Source organism: Triticum urartu, chromosome 2A (assembly GCF_056163025.1).
Source record: "Triticum urartu cultivar PI428250 chromosome 2A, HENAU_Tu73, whole genome shotgun sequence".
Lineage (NCBI taxonomy): Eukaryota > Viridiplantae > Streptophyta > Magnoliopsida > Poales > Poaceae > Triticum > Triticum urartu.
In genome coordinates, this window is record NC_141874.1 from 408,990,414 (window position 1) to 409,014,610 (window position 24,197).

Consider the following 24,197-nt stretch of genomic DNA (forward strand, 5'->3'; position numbering starts at 1 on the left):
TGGCGAAGGACGAGGTGACGATGCGCGTCGGGAATGGTTCCAAGGTCGATGTGATCGCCGTCGGCACGCTACCTCTACATTTACCTACGGGATTAGTTTTAAACCTCAATAATTGTTATTTAGTACCAGCTTTGAGCATGAACATTGTATCAGGATCTCATTTAATTCAAGATGGCTACTCATTTACATCCGAGAATAATGGTTGTTCTATTTATATGAGATATGTTTTATGGTCATGCTCCGCTGGTGAATGGTTTATTCTTAATGAATCTCGAGCGTAATGTTACACATATTCATAGTGTGAATACCAAAAGATGTAAGGTTGATAATGATAGTCCCACATACTTGTGGCACTGCCGCCTTGGTCACATAGGTGTCAAACGCATGAAGAAGCTCCATGCATATGGACTTTTGGAGTCTCTTGATTACAAATCATTTGACATGTGCGAACCATGCCTCATGGGTAAAATGACCAAGACTCCGTTCTCAGGAACAATGGAGCGAGCAACCAACTTATTGGAAATCATACATACTGATGTGTGCGGTCCAATGAGTGTTGAGGCTCGCGGTGGCTATCGTTATGTTCTCACCCTCACTGATGACTTGAGTAGATATGGGTATGTCTACTTAATGAAACACAAGTCTGAGACCTTTGAAAAGTTCAAGGAATTTCAGAGTGAGGTTGAGAATCAACGTGATAGGAAAATCAAGTTCTTGCGATCAGATCGTGGGGGAGAATACTTGAGTCACGAATTTGGCACACACTTAAGGAAATATGGAATAGTTTCACAACTCACGCCGCCTGGAACACCTCAGCGTAATGGTGTGTCTGAACATCGTAATCACACTCTATTGGATATGGTGCGATCTATGATGTCTCTTACCGATCTACCGCTATCATTTTGGGGCTATGCTTTAGAGACTGCCGCATTCACTTTAAATAGGGCTCCGTCGAAATCCGTTGAGACGACACCGTATGAATTATGGTTTGGGAAGAAACCTAAGCTATCGTTTCTAAAAGTTTGGGGATGCGATGCTTATGTCAAGAAACTTCAACCTGAAAAGCTCAAACCCAAATCGGAAAAATGTGTCTTCATAGGATACCCTAAAGAAACTATTGGGTATACCTTCTACCTCAGATCCGAAGGCAAGATCTTTGTTGCCAACAATGGATCCTTTCTAGATAAAGAGTTTCTCTCGAAAGAAGTAAGTGGGAGGAAAGTATAACTAGATGAAGTATTGCCTCTTGAACCGGAGAGTAGCGCAGCTCATGAAAATGTTCCTGAGGTGCCTGCACCGACTAGAGAGGAAGTTAGTGATGATGATCATGAAACTTCAGATCAAGTTGCTACTGAACTTCGTAGGTCCACAAAGACACGTTCCGTACCAGAGTGGTACAGCAACCCTGTCTTGGAAATCATGTTGTTAGACAATGGTGAACCTTCGAACTATGAAGAAGCGATGGCGGGCCCGGATTCCGACAAATGGCTGGAAGCCATGAAATCCGAGATAGGATCCATGTATGAAAACGAAGTATGGACTTTGACTGACTTGCCCGATGATCGGCGAGCCATAGAAAATAAATGGATCTTTAAGAAGAAGACAGACGCGGATGGTAATGTGACCATCTATAAAGCTCGGCTTGTCGCTAAGGGTTATCGACAAGTTTAAGGGGTTGACTACGATGAGACTTTCTCACCCGTAGCGAAGCTAAAGTCCGTCTGAATCATGTTAGCAATTGCCGCATTCTATGATTATGAGATATGGCAAATGGACGTCAAAATGGCATTCCTTAATGGTTTCCTTAAGGAAGAATTGTATATGATGCAGCCGGAAGGTTTTGTCGATCCTAAGAATGCTGACAAGGTGTGCAAGCTCCAACGCTCGATCTATGGGCTGGTGCAAGCATCTCGGAGTTGGAACATTCGTTTTGATGAGATGATCAAAGCGTTTGGGTTTACGCAGACTTATGGAGAAGCCTGCATTTACAAGAAAGTGAGTGGGAGCTCTGTAGCATTTCTCATATTGTATGTGGATGACATACTGTTGATGGGAAATGATATAGAATTCTTGGAAAGCATAAAGGCTTACTTGAACAAGTGTTTTTCAATGAAGGATCTTGGAGAAGCTGCTTACATATTAGGCATCAAGATCTATAGAGATAGATCGAGACGGCTCATTGGTCTTTCACAGAGTACGTACCTTGACAAGATATTGAAGAAGTTCAATATGGATCAGTCAAAGAAGGGGTTCTTGCCTGTATTGCAAGGTACGAGATTGAGCACTGCTCAATGCCCGACCACGGCAGAAGATAGAGAAAAGATGAGTGTCGTCCCCTATGCCTCGGCCATAGGGTCTATCATGTATGCTATGTTGTGTACCAGACCTGATGTAAACCTTGTCGTAAGTTTTGTAGGAAGGTACCAAAGTAATTCCGGCATGGAACACTGGACGGCGGTCAAGAATATCCTGAAGTACCTGAAGAGGACTAAGGATATGTTTCTCGTTTATGAAGGTGACGAAGAGCTCGTCGTAAAGGGTTACGTCGATGCTAGCTTCGACACAGATCTGGATGACTCTAAGTCACAAACCGGATACGTGTATATTTTGAATGGTGGGGCAGTAAGCTGGTGCAGTTGCAAGCAAAGCGTTGTGGCAGGATCTACCTGTGAAGCGGAGTACATGGCAGCCTCGGAGGCAGCATAAGAAGCAATCTGGGTGAAGGAGTTCATTACCGACCTAGGAGTCATACCCAATGCGCCGGGCCCGATGACTCTCTTCTGTGATAACACTGGAGCTATTGCCCTTGCCAAGGGGCCCAGGTTTCACGGGAAGACCAGGCATATCAAGCGTCGCTTCAACTCCATTCGTGAAAGTGTTCAAAATGGAGACATAGATATTTGTAAAGTACATACGGACCTGAATGTGGCAGATCCGTTGACTAAACCTCTCCCTAGAGCAAAACATGATCAACACCAGAACTGCATGGGTGTTCGATTCATCACAATGTAACTAGACTATTGACTCTAGTGCGAGTGGGAGACTGTTGGAAATATGCCCTAGAGGCAATAATAAAATGGTTATTATTATGTTTCTTTGTTCGTGATAATTTTCTATTGTTCATGCTATAATTGTGTTATCCGGAAATCGTAATACATGTGTGAATACATAGACCACAACACGTGCCTAGTGAGCCTCTAGTTGACTAGCTCGTTGATCAAAAGATAGTCATGGTTTCCTGACTATGGACATTGGATGTCATTGATAACGGGATCACATCATTAGGAGAATGATGTGATGGACAAGACCCAATCCTAAGCATAGCTCAAAGATCGTGTAGTTCGTTTGCTATAGCTTTTCTGAATGTCAAGTATCATTTCCTTAGACCATGAGATTGTGCAACTCCCGGATACCGTAGGAGTGCTTTGGGTGTACCAAACGTCACAACGTAACTGGGTGACTATAAAGGTGCACTGCGGGTATCTCCGAAAGTGTCTGTTGGGTTGACACGAATCAAGACTGGGATTTGTCACTCCGTATGATGGAGAGGTATCTCTGGGCCCACTCGGTAATGCATCATCATAATGAGCTCAATGTGACCAAGTGGTTGATCACGGGATCATGCATTACGGTACGAGTAAAGTGACTTGCCAGTAACGAGATTGAACGAGGTATTGGGATACCGACGATCGAGTCTCGGGAAAGTAACATACCGATTGACAAAGGGAATTGTATACGGGATTGATTGAATCCTCGACATCGTGGTTCATCCAATGAGATCATCGAGGAGCATGTGGGAGCTAACATGGGTATCCAGATCCCACTGTTGGTTATTGACCGGAGAGTCGTCTCGGTCATGTCTGCATGTCTCCCGAACCCGTAGGGTCTACACACTTAAGGTTCGGTGACGCTAGGGTTGTTGAGATATTAGTATACGGTAACCCGAAAGTTGTTCGGAGTCCCGTATGAGATCCCGGACGTCACGAGGAGTTCTGGAATGGTCCGGAGGTGAAGATTTATATATAGGAAGTCAAGTTTCGGGCATCGGGAAAGTTTCGGGGGTAATCGGTATTGTACCGGGACCACCGGAAGGGTCCCAGGGGTCCACCGGGTGGGGACACCTATCCCGGAGGGCCCCATGGGCTGAAGTGGGAGGGGAACCAACCCCTAGTGGGCTGGTGCACCCCCCCATGGGCCTCCCCTGCGCCTAGGGTTGGAAACCCTAGGGGTGGGGGCGCCCCACTTGGCTTGGGGGGCACTCCACCCCCTTGGCCGCCGCCCCCCCTTGGAGATTGCATCTCCTAGAGACGGCGCCCCCTAGGGGACCTATATATAGTGGGGGGAGGGAGGGCAGCCACACCCTAGCCCCTGGCGCCTCCCTCTCCCTCCCGTGACACTCCTCCCTCTTCCTGAACTTGGCGAAGCCCTGCCGAGATCACCGTTGCTTCCACCACCACGCCGTCGTGCTGCTGGATCTCCATCAACCTCTCCTTCCCCCTTGCTGGATCAAGTTGGAGGAGACATCTTCCCAACCGTACGTGTGTTGAACGCGGAGGTGTCGTCCGTTCGGCGCTAGGTCATCGGTGATTAGGATCACGACGAGTACGACTCCATCAACCCCGTTCTCTTGAATGCTTCCGCTCGCGATCTACAAGGGTATGTAGATGCACTCCCTCTCCCTCATTGCTAGATGACTCCATATATTGATCTTGGTGATGCATAGAAAATTTTAAAATTCTGCTACGTTCCCCAACATCTCCGGCCCGCCCAGGATGAAAAGCCCATTTTCTGTCATGATTTTTTGTCATAGAAGTAGGAGCCCACCACATCTATGATGATACGGGGTTTTGTCACAATTATCATCATAGAAGTGTCATATGTATGACAGAAAAAATTTTGTTCGGCCCAAAATGTCATGGATGTGTCTTTTTTTTGTAGTGTTGCCCCCTCTAGTTTATCATCCGTCTAGTTTCCATTGTGCTTGGCGAAGCCCTGTGGAGATTGTTCTTCACCACCACCGTCACCACGTTGTCGTGCTGCCAGAACTCACCAACTACTTCGCCCCTCTTGCTGGATCGAGAATGAGAGGACGTCACCGACCTGAACGTGTGTTGAACGCAGAGGTGCCGTACGTTTGGTACTTGATCGGGACAGATCGTGAAGGTGGATGACTACATCAACCGTGTTGATAAACGCTTTCTCTTAGCAATATTCAAGGGTATGAAGATGCTCTCCCCCTCTCGTAGCTATGCATATCCATGGATAGATCTTGCGTGTGCATAGAAATTTTTTGTTTTCCATACAACGTTACCCAACAATTTTATCAACTACAAAGAACTGAGAAGAAAAATAATACTATGATAATGTGTATGGTCCGATATAAGTTATGACTACATAATCTTGACTATTTTCTCTCCACATTGTTACCTTGACTAATATCAGGAGTCAACAACTTTTCTTGGTGTTGGTTGTTGGAAAGAGAAGCGTAAAGAAAGAAATAAAGAAAAGAAGAAAGGGTGAAGGAAGGGATGGTGCAAGTATGCTTGTCCATTTGTTCATAACTCTCATCGTTTCCTTCAAAAAAGACAAAAACTCTCATAGTATAATTCCAAACAAAAAGAGTAAAGGAAGTTTCCAAGAAAGGGCTGTTAGCTTTGCAAGTGTGGGCCGCGATAGCTTCTCTTCCATGTATTGGACACTGTCATGTTGGGGTCCGCGCCACACATGAGCACAACCCTAAAGTGTATATCTTCTTTGCATGCCACCACAAAAAAACAAAAGGAAAATGACAAAATAGGCCAGCAAGTTCTCCTCCGTGTGTTGGACACTGTCATGTTGGGGGTCGTGTGGCATGTGAGCGCAGCCCCCAAGTGTATATCTCCTCTGCATGCCATCACAAAAGAATAAGAGGCCAGGCAAAGCCCTTAAAAAGACAAAATAGGCAAGCAGGTCTTTTCCTTTCTTTTGAGAGTGAGGAATCCAGGCGAGCAAGTTGGCGCAGCATTTGACAGGTGGGTCCCCAGGTGTTGGCATAGGGTCCATTTGGTGTGCTTCGAGCATCACGTGTTGTGCAGTGGGGCCGATCTTCCAACTGAGCAAGATAGGCACCGCTCTGGACCAAGTCCATGACGTTATGTCCATCGGAAACCCTATATCTACACGGTGTCATTCATAGATGATGAGCCATGGTGACGCAGTTTTTGGTCTTTCTTGTTGAATGGAGAAAAGAAAGTTATAAGTAAGGACAACTCCAACAAGATTATATCAAATAAATAGTATCAAATGTTCATAGATATATAGACGTGTTTATGGACAGTGGGTATGGCATCGGCCATTCAATCGTGGGCATCACATGCCCGACTCGGTTAAATGTTTTAAACACAAACACGGACAAAATTCATGATAAAACGGATGAAATTTGTTATATTTTGATATATTTACAATAAAAAGGACAAATTTTAACAACTTCAAACTAATTGTGACCTAAACTAAGCAACGTATCGGACCGTGACCTCGTAGGCATGGTTGTCTTGACTAACTCTATCGACGTCCGCGCCACCATCCTCGTCGCCACCGGGGATGTCGTCGTCGTCCTTCCAATGGTGGAAAGCCCTCTAGGCGTCGTGGCATCCCTGCCGAACATTCGCATCACATTCGTCACTCGGCTCCTTTCGCCTGGCGTAGATGCTCGGTCGCCTCCGTCTAGTGTCGACAGTAGGCCATGGACTCTGCCATGCGGCGTCCGCCCTTCCCTTGGAGCCTGGCAAAGCACTCAGACTCGGACAACCCAGTTGGAGGAAATGGTTATTGACACAATGCCGGCAGCGAGGGGTGGTATGCTTGGTAATCCTGGAACGATCCAGGACCCACACCTCCACGAGCGCGGGGCCCGTGAGGACCCATGCTGACGTGACGTATGACTTCGCGAACGCCGCCATGTGTGCCGCGTTGCGCTACTCTCTGCCTCCGCGAGGCATTTCTTGGCCACCCAGGAGGACGCGCTGTCACTGAGGTAGTAATGGAGGCTTGCCATGTATTTGAGGGTTTTTAAAAGTTCAAAATAAAGACTTGCCATGGTTTAGAGAATAAAATTTGTACAAGTTTCCAAGATTTGTATAAGTAAATTTTAGAAGTTGTCATGTGACCATTGTGAACTTTCTAAATTTTGTAATGATTTTAGAAAAAAGAAAATTTCTAGATTTGCCATGTGACTAGTACACAGTATTCCTACATTTGCCATGATATAGATAGATTTTTTTCTTCTAAACTTTCCATGTGAGAGTGCAAAGATTATCTAAATTTACCATGAATTAGAGAAAATTTCTACAATTTGCCTCACATGTGCAGTTGCAATGACGTGTGTATACGTGCCATGGGGGGTCTCTAATTGCATACTACATAAAAAACAATTTGCCACGGGAATAACTTTGTTGTTACAAGAACTGCTTGCCATCTATACAAACTAACAAAACAGAAAAGTTTGTACAAAACCTATATGGAAACAAATTACTAAAATTTGCCATCCAAACAACAAAGTGTGAAGAATATGGTAAAAGGTATTTGTTAGAGTAATGGCGACTATCTATAGGCACATAAAAAAGCATGACACTCAAGGCAAAATTTCAAAATTTTCCAATAACTCATGGCAAATTTATGCAGGCATGTTGCAAATTAGAAATTTTGGTGTTCCTAAATCTTGGAAAGTGTAGGGATTCTGTCCTCTAAATAATGTCAATTTTTGAAAAATGTTAATATTGGTCACATGAAAAATATAGAATTTTTTTATGAACGAAGGCAAGGTTGGAAAGATTGTAAAAAAAATTGCATGCCCAATTTAGACAATTTAATTTCCTAAAATCATGGAAAATTAAAAAAATGTGACAATGGAATGGCAAAGCTTAAAAAAACATGGAATGGATAAATATGTAATGGCCACATGGCAAATGTAGTTGTACATCAAGGCAAGTCTATTTGTTTGTATGAAAACCCTTGAAAATATTGCAAACATGGAAATTTTGAAAAAAAAAATGTTGTAACTTATATCATGACAACTTTAGAAAAAAAATCATTTTCTCAGGCATGGCAATTTTAGAAAAAGTTTGCAATAGACACATCAAAAATTTAGAATGTTTTTCTGTCCATACATGTTGGCAAGCTCAGAAATTGTTGTGGTGTTTCGCATGACAATTTTTTATTTTCTTATGTTTCCGAACATAATGGAAAATTTGCCATCCTAAGTTATGTGGAGCTATCATGACCATATACTAAAAAAATCATCAAAACGACAGAGTTTGATGAGGCGAGTATTATTATTCCCAAAAGCCTAGAGTTAGAGTTCGAAAAGTTGACATCCTAAGTTATGTGGAGCTACCATCACCGTATACTAAAATTTGCCATAAAAACAGTAGGAGTGTGATGAAAAATCGCTAAAGTAATGGCAACTATCTATATGTACATGAAAAGGCATGGCACTCAATGCAAAATTAGGAATTTGTTCTTTAACTCATGGAAATTTTATACACAAACATGGAAAATTTAGAAAAATTTGTGTTCCTAAATCATGATAAATTTAGTGATTTTGTCCTTTAAAGCATGGAAAATTTTGCAAAATGTTATATTGGTCATATGACAAATATAGAATAAACATTCTGATGACTGAAGGCCATGTTAGAAAAAAAATGTAAAAAATCGCAAGGCAAATTTACACAATTGAATTTCCTAAAGTCCTGGCGATTGAGAAAAATTGTAACAGTGACATGGCATTGTTTGTAGGTTTTTGTTTTATAAAACATTGCAGTTTGTAGGGAATAGAATGTAATGGTCACATGGCAAAATGTAGTTGTACATCAAGGCAAAGTGTATTGTTTGTATAAAAAATCTGAAAAACCATGTAAACATGGAAAAAATTTAAAAAATGTTATACACATCATGGCAACTTTAGAAAAAAATTTGTTTCCTAAGACATTGCAATATAGAGAAAGTTTGCAATGGCCGCATGGCAAATTTAGAATGTTTTTGCTGGCGTACATGATGACAAATTCAGAAAAATGTTGTGATGCTTCACATGACAATTCTAGGTATTACTTTTTTCACATGGTAGCAAATTCAAAAATTGTATGCTATGTTTCCATGGCAGATTCAGAAAAAAAAATTGCCATGTAGATAATGGTAAATGAACCTAATAGTGGCCATAACTTAACCATTTAAGTTGGCACACACCATATGAGCAAAAAAATTGTGTTTGTGAATTGGAGGAGCTAGACATCCAGATGGTTGTGGTTTATGCGAAATTCATCTCTAAAATAAACTAAAAAAGACAGGGGGGATTGGGTTCATACCTGCACTACCCGCACGAGCGGCTCACCCTCCCGAGACCACTCCCCTGCGGAACCGGATCCTCTAACATCCTCAAGGGATGTCACGTAAGCTACAGTAACCGTGACATCCCTTCTTCACATCTATATGGTTAAGCCTAAAATGATTATAATTAATTTGCAAATTACAAATCTACTGTATACACTTACAAAGATTACATACAAACAAAATTATGATGCAATAAAATTATTTTTCGATTTATTTTTGTACATGCTACAGTAAATCCGCACAGTAATTGCTATAGTAACCTTGCCATTCCTTCTCCGTTTTACACACACATGTCACTGTAGGTTCGTGACATCCCTTAAGGATGTTAGAGGATCCGCTTCCCTCCCCTGCCCCGCTGCCCTCCACGAGCGATTCCGTGTTCCGTCGTGGAAATGCATCTCCTACTGCCCCTGGCACCACTTCCACATACCATCTTCTGCTATCTATCAATCATCGCCACCCTCGGGGCTTCGGGGGCACCACCACCGTCAGCACATGTTGTTTTTCTCGTGCCTATCCCCGACCGCCATTGTCGCTCACGCCGCATGCAGGCCCTCTGATGCTCCTGTTCACGTGGCCGATGCGGGCCCTCCGGTGCTCCTCCTCGCGCAGCGACGCAACGGGCAGGCACAACCATGGCGTAGACGCGTCGGTGCGGATGTGAGCGAGAAGGAGGAGGTCGATGAGGAACAACATCCAGTGGTGCATCCCCGACGGGTTGTTGTTGGTGTGCACCTTCCCCAACTGGATGAGCGTAGAACCCCGGCAGAAGTTGACATGGGGTCCGTCTTTACGAACAGTTTCTGCACCTCCCGCAAAAAAAAAAAAGAACAGTTCCTGCACGGCGGCCTCCATGACGTCGAGTGTGTTGATGCTAATCTATCCTGAAAACGAAATTGTATTCTTCTCTTTTTTTTGTCCTCTTGATCGCTATTGCTCAAACATGCATTTAGAAACGATCCCAAGTTTCCAGACACATCGCACTTCCGCTCGGGTCGAGGCGCTCAAATTCTCTCAATTTGCTTGACCTTTCAATTTTTCTAATGTTGAGTGAATGAAATGACATTCTCCCTGGTCTGATTTATAGACCAGCAGTGAAACCGATTCTTTTCTTCTTCTTTTTGCGGGAAAGTGAAACCGATTCTTGTACGCGACCAACAATAATTTCCATTAAATCAGGTGCATGCTCTCGATTTTTCTTTTGCATGAAATCAAGTGCATGCTTCAGAGTTGGAAAGACATGGTTCAACCGGTGTGCATGCTTCAGATTTGTTTTTTAATTATGCATGCTTCGGATTCTAGGAAAGACGTTATTCAATTGTTTAGACGAAGAGATTGATTTTCTAAAGAAAGAGAAGATTGATTTTCTAAAGAAAGAGATGATTGATTTTGAGGCGAACCTGATTGCTGCCCTAGTCGTTGCAAGCTGCCAATCTGTGCATGCTTGCACTTCCTCCCATCGATGGCGCCGATGCGCTTCAGCGACTTGTGTGTCCGCCGGCGCGTTTCGCGTTTGGCTCTGGTTGTCGCAGAGCGAAAGATGGAGCAGTTCACACCGTGGGCGTCGCCGAGGCTACCGTTGTGATCATGTGCATCTCCATGTAGGGAGGTCGAGGCCATGCCGTCGTGCCTTGAGTTGGATGACGTCGTTGCTGCCACGATGAACGTTCGGCTGGCGTGCCAAGAGGCCACGATCTCGCCGCTAGTGCACGTTGCTTGCTACCGCTACGGTGCAGCATGAAGGTCCATGTCTATGGCATTCGTCGAGGATGCTAGCCGCCACCGCTGCTCTCCAAGTATGTTGGCAGCCGCGAATCAACGACCTGGTTGGGTGGACACTGGCATCCTCAGCCAACCAATTCTCGCATTTATCCTGAATTTATTTTAGGCTCCTCGTGACTTCATAAAATTTTAAAATGATATGTCGGCTCAATCTTTCAGAAATGCTCAAAGGGGTAGGTGTGTTTGTGTGTGTTTATAAGGGTGATTGTGTGAGCGTATATATGAGCGCTTGCCTCTGTACTGTGTTCAAAAAAAAGTATGTTGCCAACCAACCTGTGATCACAGTTTTAAGGCGTCGCAAGAGACGCGAGACCAGCAACATCGCGCTAATTCCGCTCTTTGGTATTCTATTAATGTTGTTGCGTGGGAAGACTATTTTTTTTTGTTGACTGTTGTTTTTATGATAGCTAATCTGTCTTGCCGACTAGTGGGAAAACTGGCTTTTATTACGTGTGTGCATAGGAAAGTTTACGTCGTATGCGTCAGGAAGTTTGCGTTGGAAAAAACATAAGAAGCTTTTGTGTGGACAAAAGCTTTGTTACGCGTTTTATACAGAAAAGAAGTCTACATTTCACTCTCAAATGTGGCCAGAGGACAAATAACCCCGTGAACTCCAATTTGGTATAATTTTGACCCTAAAATCTTTAAAACCGAATAAATTTCCCCCTTAGCCGATTTTGGTTCGATATAAACCGGTTTTGGGACACTGCTAATTAACGTGGCACGGCTTTATGATGGGTATTGAGAGTTATGCCTGCTGACATGGCTTGGTTGCACCGGACCGGTTGAATGCATCGAACCCTCCTCTTTTCAGTCGGGTTGCCTCCTCTGCTTCCTTCTGCTCGTCGTCGCCGTCAAGGGCAAAACCGCCACATCCATGTAGGTGATGTGAACCCGACTACCCATCTCTCTGTATGTTTCGCTGATGATTTAGGGATTTCAGGGCACGTGAGGAAGGGGTTTGCTGGAGGGGGGTTGGGGGTTTGTCGTTGTCCATCTGCTCGGCTGCATGCTGCTCCCACGCACCTCCCTCACTGGTTGGCTCACTGGTTGCTGCTCTGGTGTTTGAGCCTCTGGCGGTGATGTTTCAGCCGGCAGTGAGGTTTGTAGCTTCGGTGCTGGCTTTGGCTTTTTTATGGCGGCCACCCCATCTCTCATCACCTTCAGCCAGCCCCTGTCATCTCTTTGTATCTCAATACACTCCACTTCTACAAAATCACAGTACTTATCGGTACGAAGCCTGAACTGATAGTGATATGGCAGAGTATATGAACCCGGCGAAGCAAAGTACAGCTCACATATATATATCAAGGCAACTAACCCCATTTTTATCCGATTTTTAGCCTTGGACCGGCATTTGACGCATGTCATGTGCACCCTGATCACTATCTTTTGTTTAGAGAAGCAGAGCATACTTGTTTCAGTGACAAATGTTTATCCGGTTTTGAGGATTTTAAGGTGTAAATCGTACTCCCTCCGGTCCTTTTACTTTGCATATAAGAATTGTCTGAAGTTAAACTTCATAAAGTTTGACCATATTTATATGAAAATATATTAACATCTACAATGCTAAATTTATACAACATGAAAACTAAAGTCATGACGTATCTAATATTGTTGATCTCACATTCTAAATATTGATATTTTTTCTATAAACTTGGTCAAAGTTTACGAGGCTTGACTTCAGATAAATCTTATATGCAAACTAAAAAGGACTGGAAGGAGTACAAATTCGAGTTTAAGGGGCTATTCGTCTGCCACGCCAGGGGTGAAATATATACTTCTTTCTTTTATGCAGGCATTGCCAAGGGATGCCCTACTACTGGCTGAGGCTTCAAGATAACAGGCACACCAAAACAGTTTACACGCCAGCCCACATGCGCCAGCTGGCCCAATAGTGAAGCAGCACGCATGGCGTAGGCCACTGACAATATATAGGAGTACTTTGTCTCAAGAAAACAAAAATATGAGTACTTATAAACACGGCACACTTTAGTCGATTATTCGGCCAAAGCGCCACGTGCACCGATGAACAGTAAATGCAGAAGGAAAAACTTTTTCTTTTCCCTCAAAGATGCTCTAGTGTGAGAGTGCCATGTGCACTGGATGAACAGTAAATTAAAAAATTGGCATTTTTTGGCATAGAAGATGCTTAGGTGCGTTAGGGTGTGCAAATTTTCATGGCAAAATGACATTGAAGGAAGTCTCGACAAAAAAAAATCTGCTCCAAACAGTGTTTTTTTAAGTTTCTCTCACAAATTTTTTTCTCAAGAGCTCCTCAAATGTCATTTCGCCACAAAATTTTCCACATTCAAGCATCTCTGATGCCAAAAATATCAGATTATTTTGAATTCTTTTGCTATTTTATTTGAATTTACTGTTCATGATCTGCACCTGGGCACCGAATAACGGACAACTGACAACTTCTTTTTTTTTGTTTCTAAATGAACAACATTCACACATAGCCCATCCAATATTCAACAACTCTTTTGGCAGCAGAGACGAATGTACGTTTGCGAATTTCTATTTTCTCCTTCACTCGTCTTCGTCGTCGCTTTCAAAAACAACGCCCTTCCGGCGATGAACAGTCGCAGCCTGTTTCCTCGGCGGGGAATCCTCGTCCGAGTCCACCTCCCTGCGCCTTTGGCTCCCGCCCACTGCTGACTCTCTCTTCCGCTTTGGTTCCTGCACAACCAGTTCCAGTTTGATTAACATTATTACCATCTTTCCTCCATTGAGTAGTCAGACGGCCATGACTGAATGACAGGTTAAATGGAAATCATGGTCTTCCTTCTGTTCTGGTTACCATCTCACTCTCAGATCAACGCGGCAGCAGAGCGAAAGAAAATTATCTACAAAGTCTGACATCTAAAATTTCAATTCAAATTGGTGACCGTATTCCTAATGTCAGAGTTACAAGCAATCTTGTGTTTGCCTGCTATTGAACTACCTAATTCTTTACCGTGTATGCCCGGTAAGAGGACCTGACTCTTGCTAAATTGGATGGTTATTGCAGTTTACCACACTACCTACTTTGTAAAAGGAAAACTGGAGTTTGAGGCAGTGGCATCTTACCTGGATTCCTTCATCTGACATAGGCTCCGGGTCTTCCTCATATTCATCCTCCTCGTCCAGCTCTTCCCTTCCACCGGTGGGCGAGTGCTCAATGTCCTCGCCTTCAGTTTCATACTCTGACTCCTCCCTTTCACTCTCAGAGTACTCCTGGCGTCTCGCCGAGCGAGAAGGAGGGAAGGATGGTTTGCGAGGAACACCTCTGCTCATATTCGACTGAGAATGTGCACAGAATACATGTAAGCATTGACAGTAATAAATTTGTTCAAATGAGAATGCATCTTTGCCCAGTTATCCACCTTCTTTGCGTTAATTATACGCCTTTCACCTAGTGCTTCAGCCTCCAAGTCATCCTCAAAACGACCACGAGATGCCATTCGCCGAGAGCTGTAGTGGTTGTCAGTCTCCTCATCCTGCCAAAAGTATATGTTCAATGAATTCTTGCCACATTCCGCTACTACCCGGAAGAGCGGAGCTAGTAACACGCAAGAACAACATTCATGTCCCAAGACACAGTAGTCACCCACAGCCCACAAATACAACCTCACTTATTGTCATGTTCAATCTAAGAAAAAGTTATCCAGGCAAGTAAATCAGCACAGCACTTCATACTCTCTAGTCTTACAAAAACAGCTACTGAGCATGTATCTCCAGATCCCATGGCAACATGACACTATCAGAATAAAATTACCCACCTAGGCAAGAATTGCATATGTACACTCAAGAAGGTAACCCAAAGAGTTGGAGTAAACTAGGGAAGCATGAAATGAATTTCATACAGAACTAAACTTCCCATAGTATGACCTAGAGTAAGCTTTAATAAGTTCACACTAGATCTGTGATTAAAATATAAAAGAAATATACAGTTAGATCTAAATGATTGGTGATTGTTAAATGACATTTACTAGTGTAGATCAAGAGAAACTGTGCTTACACTGTATATCATTTATTCCTAAAACTAACACTGTAATATACCAGAATAGCTAGTTGTACCATAATCTTCTTAATTGGCAAAAGGCAGGGAAACAACAACCCACCTCATCTAATGCATCTTCCAAAAACCCTGGAGAAAGCTGCCTTCTTTGCCTGGCAGGTTGTGTGTATTTGCGGTTCACCTTTTCTCGTTTGCGTTGAAGAATTGAATGAGCTCTAATACTTTGGCCCTCAGCCTGCATAATTACTATGTCAGTGAAAAAGGAAAAACTTTGCTGAAAATGCATACAAAATCGGTTTTGGTGGGGGAAAACGGAAAAAGAGGTCAGCAATAAACACGATTAATATGCCTCCAGAATGGGACAAGAATCACAATTTATTGTTGCACCTTCATAAATGGCAACTTCACTTGATTTGATGTTTGGAGTGTTGGCTGTACTGTGTCACACTGAACGCTATGGACAATTCAGGGTGTTCAATACTTCAAATACAGTCAGACTCAACCTGTTGAATCCATTACTCATTTTCTCTTCGTACTGGTTTCGCCAACGTGGTTGGGGCTAGTTAAGGAAATGAACTACGGCCATATTCATCGGTTTCCATAGCTTGTATCCAAACCGGGTTGAGAACCCCTAACCATAATCATCAGATTACATCGAATCATGAGTACAAGAACTTCTAGACCCTACCCTTAGATTAGGTAGGCTAGGCTGACACTTACTGAATGGAACAAGAAACACAGAGAAGAACTTCTGAACCAGTCAAGCTCAAACTCTACAAAACAAAACGGGTTTATTAATGTTGACTTATGTGTTGGTATGTATGCAATGGCAGAGCTTCAGACCAAACTAAGTGGGGGGGGGGGGGGGGGGGGGGGGGGGGCAACATTGATTAATAGATGACTTAGGCAATACATTTAAAGGTCAATTTTCTCATGTGTCTGCAACGGATTCATGAAAGCAAGGGGTTTCGTGTGTCAAATGGTTGTTTAGAGGAGTGAGTACAAATTTCTACAGGTTTCTGATCTTAGAACTCATACTCCCATTAGTTTCATGGCTACAGAAACGGGGAAACACAAATAAAACTGTCGGACTCGTCCAATGTTCTGAGAAGGGAAGCTGCTAAGGGATGACCGAACGTCCAATAGGGTTTATCCACAACCAGCAAGTACCGTGATCCAGCAGGGAGGGAAAGCAGGAATTTGAAGATCAAGCAGAGAGAGGACAAGCAGAGCAAAGGGCCGGGCTGGGCTGGATTCTGTTCTTCTGGTGAAACAACCACCCATTTTTTGTTCTCTGATAATGGGGAACATTGTATTTGTAGGCTTAATATGGTAAAAACATGCTCTTCATGAGGTTCCCAGCACCAGCATGAAGCGCTGCAGACCCTACTAGGAAGTAGTAATTCAACTATCTTAGGGAAAAAGAAACATACATGTGGAGAACATGGCAAGCCCCTATGGCTATCAGCCTATCAGTAAGAGAGATACATGGAAAGTGGACATGTAACAAGACACTAGTGTTTTTATATCTGACATAGGAGCCTTAGCTTAAGCAGCTAAGTTCGGCAAACACAAATCATGGACAAGTCAATGAGCATATTCAACCACAGGACTAAACAGTGGAGTTTTGGTTACCCTTTCTTTTTCCTGCTTCACTCTCTCAGGATCCTTAGCATCATACCACTTTTGCATCTTAACAGTTTTCTTATTCTGAGAATCAACAAGAGCGGTTAATAAACGATGTGACTTTGAAGACAAGGAAGATGGCATAAATCTCATTTTCTGTAGAAGTCTTCCTTGTGATTGTAGAACTCCCTGCATTATGATTCAAAATTAATCAGGCCAGTGAAACTTATTGTGGATGATGTTGAGAGTATAGATGAACAAAGAGGCGGTACGAAATGCAATTGGAAAGCAGACAAGAAATAGTTTACCTTCCCACTCCTCAGAAACAGATGGGACTGATCATGATTTGCTTCATGTACGGATATATCAAGAACTTCATTACCAATCAGCAGCTGCATGGTTCCATCTTTCCATTTGACAAAGCGTGCATTACTTTCAACCTGCAAGAAATCAATGTGCAAAGCTTCAATTATCGGCGGGGAAAACAAATCTCAGTAATACAGCAGCAAAACATCGCAGACTAAAATGCATCACGTGCATAGGTCTTCAAGGTGGAGGGAAAAGATAGCTGCAAGGAAAACAGGAACATCGCCAAATTGAAAGAACATAGAAGATCAATGAAACCATCATGATGTCATAAGTAGAGTAGTGACATAATCTAGATAGGAATGCCATATCAACTTCAAGGAGAGAGAATTTGAAAATATGGCAATGTAAACATAAGTTTGTAACTGACTGTAACACCAAATGATTTCATAATACTACATTGCTGCATGAAAAATGTTCCACTTACTGATGTAGTGCCATCAGAATTCTTGACAGTTCTCCACCGCACAATATTGTCCTCCAGTCGTATTTTTTTCTTGGTCCCAGATTCATCTGTAACGTAAACATCTTCTTCCACATATGTTTTGGGATCAAAAGGCCTCGGATCAATCCCCATTATGTTTGATACCTTGATCACGTTCATCTACAAGATAAGAAATCATTAGGTAACAAAACCCTGCCTGAATAGCTGCAGAAGTGCAAACCTATTCAGCATGGCTCCTAACATTCTGTCATTCTTACCAAAGCCCATAGAACATGAGATGACCTAGGATAAGGATATGTATCTAGACCAAAATGTTTTCACCATCAAGTACAAGAATGTTGTTCATCAATCATCACACACGAGTTATTTCCTCCAACAATGTTGCTCATCAATCATCACAGCACGAGTTATTTCCTTGTCATTTTATTATACCGGGCAGGTGTATACCAGGTGTAAAACAAAACATCACCCGTTAGACTATTAAGGAGTAACAGATAGCAAAGAATAATAAAGAATGATGTGCATGTACACCATGCACAACAGAAAAAGGCATGCAACGTTAAAATAAAATTGTTGGATGGATGTGATAAAGCAAATAGGCTGAGCTTAAGAGAACAGGCTTATATATAGACAAGATAATATCGCTATTAGACTTCAAAAGCCAAGAGACTGCTGTCTAAAGATATCAAACAGTAATCAACCATCAAATGATAAACCACATGCACCAGTACTCAACCATATCATCAGAAAAAAAGAGAACAGAGACTGAAAGGCATCCCTCGCAGAGAGGGAGAGAGAGACTGAAAGGCAAGATTTAAATGTGTAGTTAACTCACTCTGTCCGGTCGTGCTGGTGGCTGCTGACGTGGAACCACCAAGTTCAACGGTGGACCAACTGGCTTCTCTTTTGTTTTTGGCTCATGGTTGTCATCTGAATCATATCGTATATCATCATCAGCTACGACGTCATCTGGCTGCAAGTCTTTCTCATATTGCAATTCATCCTCCATAGGCTACAGAAGAAGAGAACAAGGGAAATTTATTGTGTGCCTAGAGATGAAAAGGCTTTAAATAACAAGATAATGTGTAATAGATGGGAAAAATTATCAAACCTGATTGGAAGCACAGATCAATATTCATGCAGAACAAATGCAAGAAACGCAGAAGGTTTAAGTTGTTCGCATGACTACTTAGTTAAGCTAAGATTTATTTAGGGAAGCGCAAAATGGCAAATACAAGGGTAAAATGAGATAAAAGACCACCATATTCGCCACTGTTCTGTGTCGATAAAAAAAACTCAGTTACACTAACATGTACCGCATTATCCTTATCATCCAGTAAGCAACTACGCATTGCTGTCTAGACTCATAACTGTGACTAAGATCGCTTCTGGAGATCTGGAATTTCTATATTTTACTGAATAAACAGAAAAGGAAGAATTCGGGATTTGAATCTTACATTGGAATCTTCGTCAATTTCATCCGGGGCATGATAAGGAGCAGGTTCATCTTCATCACTATCACCAAACACATCACGGACAACTTCATGATCTCTCTCTTCCTCCATCGGCGAGCTGCACAATGAGATTGTGATTCTTATGAGTCACTACACTATTAGGAAGGATCTATATAAGAGAAGAATATGAATGCACTGCCGAAATAATGAATCATTTAGTCAACCATGCAACAAATTACTTAGTAATGTCAGGTCTAGCAAGCATAAAACGCATAATATTTAACAAAGTAGCATTCTAGTTTTCCTTGCCTTGGTTTCCTTTGAGGAGCTTCCTCATCTTCAGGAGCTTGACCAGCATAATAATTATCTTCAGACCCCTCAGATTCAGAGGCAACAACTTCCCTTCTTCTACTGGGAACCGCCTGCTGCTCGTAGCCATCTTCTTCACTGTCCATGCCTCTTGCGTCAGTTTGCATCACCCCATCACTCAGTTCTCTTTCTGGTGAGCTCTGAACCTTTTCCGGGTCACTTTCTCCTTGATCAAGATCAGCAGGATGGGCCTCTGTTTCACTTTCCTCTTCCATTCCAAGTTGGCCCTCACTCTCACCTTCTCCTTCCGCTTCTCCTTCCCCACCATTCTCTGCCTCACCCTCCCCTTCTTCCTGGATAAACATATCACATATCAGTAAGAAAATGTCACATCAGATAGCTTAACCAATGTCGACGCAGAATTAGGGATATGAGGAAATCTACAAGAGCATATCTTTAACTCTTTAGCAAGACCAACATTCCAGTTTTAAAGATCATTTTAAAAGTAACAGTCATCGTTGTTCCAATCACTTGCTAGTTGCTATACAAAATTCCCAGGATATACAGAGATTGCATCACACAACAATCAGCAAGCTGGCGCATGCACGCGCCTACAATTCTCCACCTCGCCTAAAATTACGAATTTCTACTTCAAAATGTTTCAGTTAGATTTCCCAGGATCAATTAAAAACATAAGCCCACAATTTCTCGAGCAATTTTGGGCCCGGTCTCGAGGCTTCGAATCGACAGCTCCCCAAAGAGAAAACTAAGCCCTAGCCCAGGATGGGGATTGAGGGAGTAGAGCAGGGGAGATCAATCACGGCGAGAAGGGGACTGGATGTGTGTTACCGAGTGGTAGGCGTCGTGGGCAGGGCCGTGGCTGCGTCCCTCGTCTTCTTCCTCCTCGTCCTCCTCTTGGTCCAGAACTTGGCGATGGCGCTGCATCTGCTGTGGCGGCCCCTGGTCGTCATCGTCGGCGACCTCGATGGGGTCGTCCTCCTCTTCGTCCTCAGACTGGTCGCCGAAGAGGTTCTGCATCATCTGGTTGCGCGTCTCCTCCTCGACATCCCTCTCCCGGTCACCGCCCGCCATCGCCGCCGCCGCTGCTTTCCGCTCCTGTTTGGGTTTCTTCAGTTTCCGCTCCGAGGTGAATTTATGCGTGGGTCGCGTGGCGTTCGAGCCACTGAAGAAAATTGCGTGGGAGACGGCTTTTTTTTTAGGGTTGCGTGGGAGACAGCTATAGATCCAACTATAGGACCCACATGCAATCGACTTCCGGGGAATTTTTCTTTCAAAGAGTTTTTTTCTTTCTTTTTTAGGAAATTTTCAAACAGTATTTATAATGGGAAAAGCTTACCTTCAACCGACAGATCGGGGGCGAACGTCTGCCGGCTCCGTATCCGTCAGATTGAATGTTGATCAGACGGTTAAGAGCATCCCCACATCGTCTTCTTCCCTGCGATTCTAATCTCTTTCTCTTGCATCTCTTTTCTTCTGCGGCAGATCAGGCGAGGCGTTGGAAAACCGGCCGCCGCGGCCGCTCATGCCAGGCAACCGGCCGCCCCGCCGCTCACAGCTCTCCTGCCCCTGCATCTAGATTGGGATCGCCGAGCCACCCACTGTCGTCAGCGGCAGTTCCTAAGATCCGCGTGGTTCGAACGGTGCTCCAGCGGCGCGCGTCGAGTGCACGGCCTCTCCGTCGGCGGCGGCGGCGGTGTCGGAGGAGCCCTCCCTGCTTGATCCGCCCCAGCCCATGCGCAGTGTGTTTACAAGCTTTGCCACGTTGTTGATGTTTCTGAAACAACAACGTTGTTGCGGAACGACGACAACAAAGACTCCGCGATGCAGCCAGAGATGTTGTTGCAATTTTTGTAGCAAGGGTCTTGTTACACAAAATTAGGCGCGACATGAGATGTCTTTTCAATTTTTGCAACAAGGGACTTGTTGCGGAAAATTAGAGAAAAGGAGTTTTCGCAACAAAGCATTTGTTGCAGGGAATTAGAGATGATAAAGTTTCGCAACAGAGCTCTTGTTGCAGGAAATTAGATAATAGGAGGTTTCGCAACTAAAGTAGCTCCTACACGCCGGCGGCGGACTGATTTTGCGGTGGGTTGGCGGGGGCGGCGCGCTGGGCGCGGCTTAGTCGGGGTCAGGTCAATACTGTCTTGTTTCTGCAATAGAGCGTTTGTTGCGGAAAATAACGAATGAGCATGCAGGGCGCGGACACCGAATCAGACGGTTATCAGCTCGGGTATCCAATGGCCGTCGAGGCGACGGATAAAATCTAAACATCGGCCGGCGGACGCCTAGCAGCGCAGCGCTGCGCGTCTACCGGTAGACGTCTAGTAAACTTCCACCACCTCGACAGCCGTCGGATCTCTGCGCGCGAGCCGTCCAATCTAACTCCTCGCACGCGCCTTGTCGCCTTCTCGACACACTAATTCCTGAAACAACAAACCAGATGCAGAAACAACGACCGCATTGCAGAAACAATCCTGAAATAATGATCGTGTTGCAGAAACAATTCCTGAAACAACGGTCGCGTTGCAGAAGTAATTCCTGAAACAACGTGTAGCGACCAGACCTCAAACAGTCTGATCTCTGTGCTCCGGTATCATCCCTGGATCAGTAATGCTGACACCACACAGTACTCGGAGGATTTATAGCAGAGTAGCAATCACACACTTATTACAGCGAGTGTCTCAAAAAAGAACTTATTACAATAAATATGGCTTAAGGCCATCTAATAACGATAACAGCGGAAGGCTTGGAAGATAAGTGAGTCCATCAACTCCAACGGCATCACTGAGTATAGAACCACGACCTAAAAACTCCTTAATCGTCGTCTGAAAAGTCTGTAACATTAACGTTGCAGCCCGAAACGGGTCAGCACATGGAATATGCTGCCAAAGTAACACATAGAGAGTAATGGAATGAAATAGCTATACTATATGCATATTTGACTGGTGGAAAGCTCTATGGTCACAGTTTTGCATAAAGCCAATTTTCCCTACTTCAAAGGAATAATTTTATTTAACTATCATGGTAGTTGTTAAACATTGAGAATGATTGACAGCATTCTTAATCCCAATTAAGCATCATCATTAAACATAACCCAACAAAATTAATTTAGAGTAACATGTTGAGATTCACATGATAATCTAGGTACTAGATACTCAAGATGTCCATAATCGGGGACACGGCTAACCATGATTAGTTTGTTACACTCTGCAGAGGTTTGCGCACTTTTCCCCACAAGACTCGATCGCCTCCGTTTGGTTTCTCGCACTACATGGTGTTTGAGAAGACAGATGACCGAGACATAGTCTTCCAGAAGCGCTAGCACCTTACGATCGGGTAGACCGTACCACCTACATCCCCTACATCTGCTAGTCTACCACTGTAAGAGTTCGCACGACTTAGTCAACTATGCTAGAGCCCATAATAGCTTGTGGCTGCACACGGAAGTTTCTAGTATGAATAGTCTCATGATCCCTTTGAGCCTGGGTGATGGTCCAAAGAAAACAGGCAAGTCCTGGAATACCCAGGTGTCTCAATCCACCCAGATGTGTGTTTAAGTTGCCACCTTAGATAAATCATTAATTAACAATCTCACATCTGTCATGGATATCACTCACCCAATCCACGTCTACTAGCATAGCATGGCAAAATAAGCAAACGTAGAAGTAAACTCCCAAAGGTTTGATAATAACATGTAATAGGTACTACCTCATCTACTTCCCATCCCACAATTTAATTAGATCCTAATCATGCAATGCGTGACGATTGATCTAATGCAATAAAATTGGGTAGTAGAAAAGGTATGATCAAAGTGTTACTTGCCTTGCTGATGATCCGCGAAACCTAATAATTCGAAGTAACAAGCGGCGCACTCCGGGTACTCTATCGCAAACAAACAAACAAGCATACAATAAGTACTTATCTAATGCACAGGTAAAACTCAAATAAGAGATCTAACCAGAAGGTTCAACTTAAGAACTCCGGTTTGCAAAAAGAATCAAATCGAACGAAGCAACGAAAGTCAAACGGCGAAAGAAAACAACTTTGTTTTAGTAATCTGGATCTAGGGCAAATTTTACAGTAGCAAAATCTTGTTTAAGTTGGTTAAACGGATAGAGGGTTTCGAGACGAAACTCTAGGCGCTTGAATCGCCTGATTCCGATAAACGAGCAAAAAGTTATACTAAAACGAAAATCGGATCAGGAATCGCGATCAGAAAAATTGCGGATTTAATCCGAGAAAAAGAAAAATGACGAACGCTCGCTAGAACGAACGAATGGACGAACGCTCACTATTTAAATAAAACGGAAAAACCAATCTATTTAAAAAAACCGAAACTAAAAAAAACCGACGAAAACCGATCTTTTTTAAAACGACGACAGGGAAAACGAGGCGCGGCGAACCTCGGTGGCGGGATCCGGCGGCGGCGGACGACGGAGGCGGCGGCTTGGGGCGGCTTGGGGCGGATTAGGGTTTCCCCCCGGGGCTGGGCCTCGGCTTATAAAGCCCTCCCGGGCCAGTGTCCAGGTCGGACACGGCCCGTTAAGTCGGTTCGCATATTTTTTAAAAAATTATTCCGCTCAGAAGAAAAAAAATAAAAAAAATACTAAACGGACTCCAAAAATTCTGAAATAAATTTTCACGGGCTTCTAAAATCAAGCCGCACAAGGTGAACATTTATTTGGGACCTAAATGCAATTTTGAAAAACACACATTTTTCCTAAATTCAAATAAAACACCGAAAAACTCCGAAATAAAATCTTATTTGATTTTATTATTAAATCCTCAATATTTCTTTATTTTGGTAAAGTCATTTTATTCCCTC

The 24,197-nt window shown here is 43.5% G+C and overlaps 1 protein-coding gene across 1 annotated transcript; it reads right to left on the reverse strand.

Annotated features, from left to right (window-relative positions):
• Positions 1-13,486: 13,486 nt before the first annotated feature.
• VIP4 (leo1-like family protein) lies at positions 13,487-20,548 on the reverse strand. Its single transcript, XM_048700843.2, has 11 exons — positions 20,201-20,548; positions 19,352-19,704; positions 19,046-19,160; positions 18,424-18,600; positions 17,571-17,747; positions 17,086-17,217; positions 16,787-16,966; positions 15,255-15,386; positions 14,517-14,630; positions 14,221-14,433; positions 13,487-13,830 (listed from the first exon to the last, which is right to left on the reverse strand). The coding sequence occupies exons 1-11, from the start codon at positions 20,441-20,443 to the stop codon at positions 13,681-13,683; spliced, it is 1,986 nt and encodes a 661-aa protein (XP_048556800.1). The 5' UTR covers positions 20,444-20,548; the 3' UTR covers positions 13,487-13,680.
• Between the last annotated feature and the right edge of the window lie 3,649 nt (positions 20,549-24,197).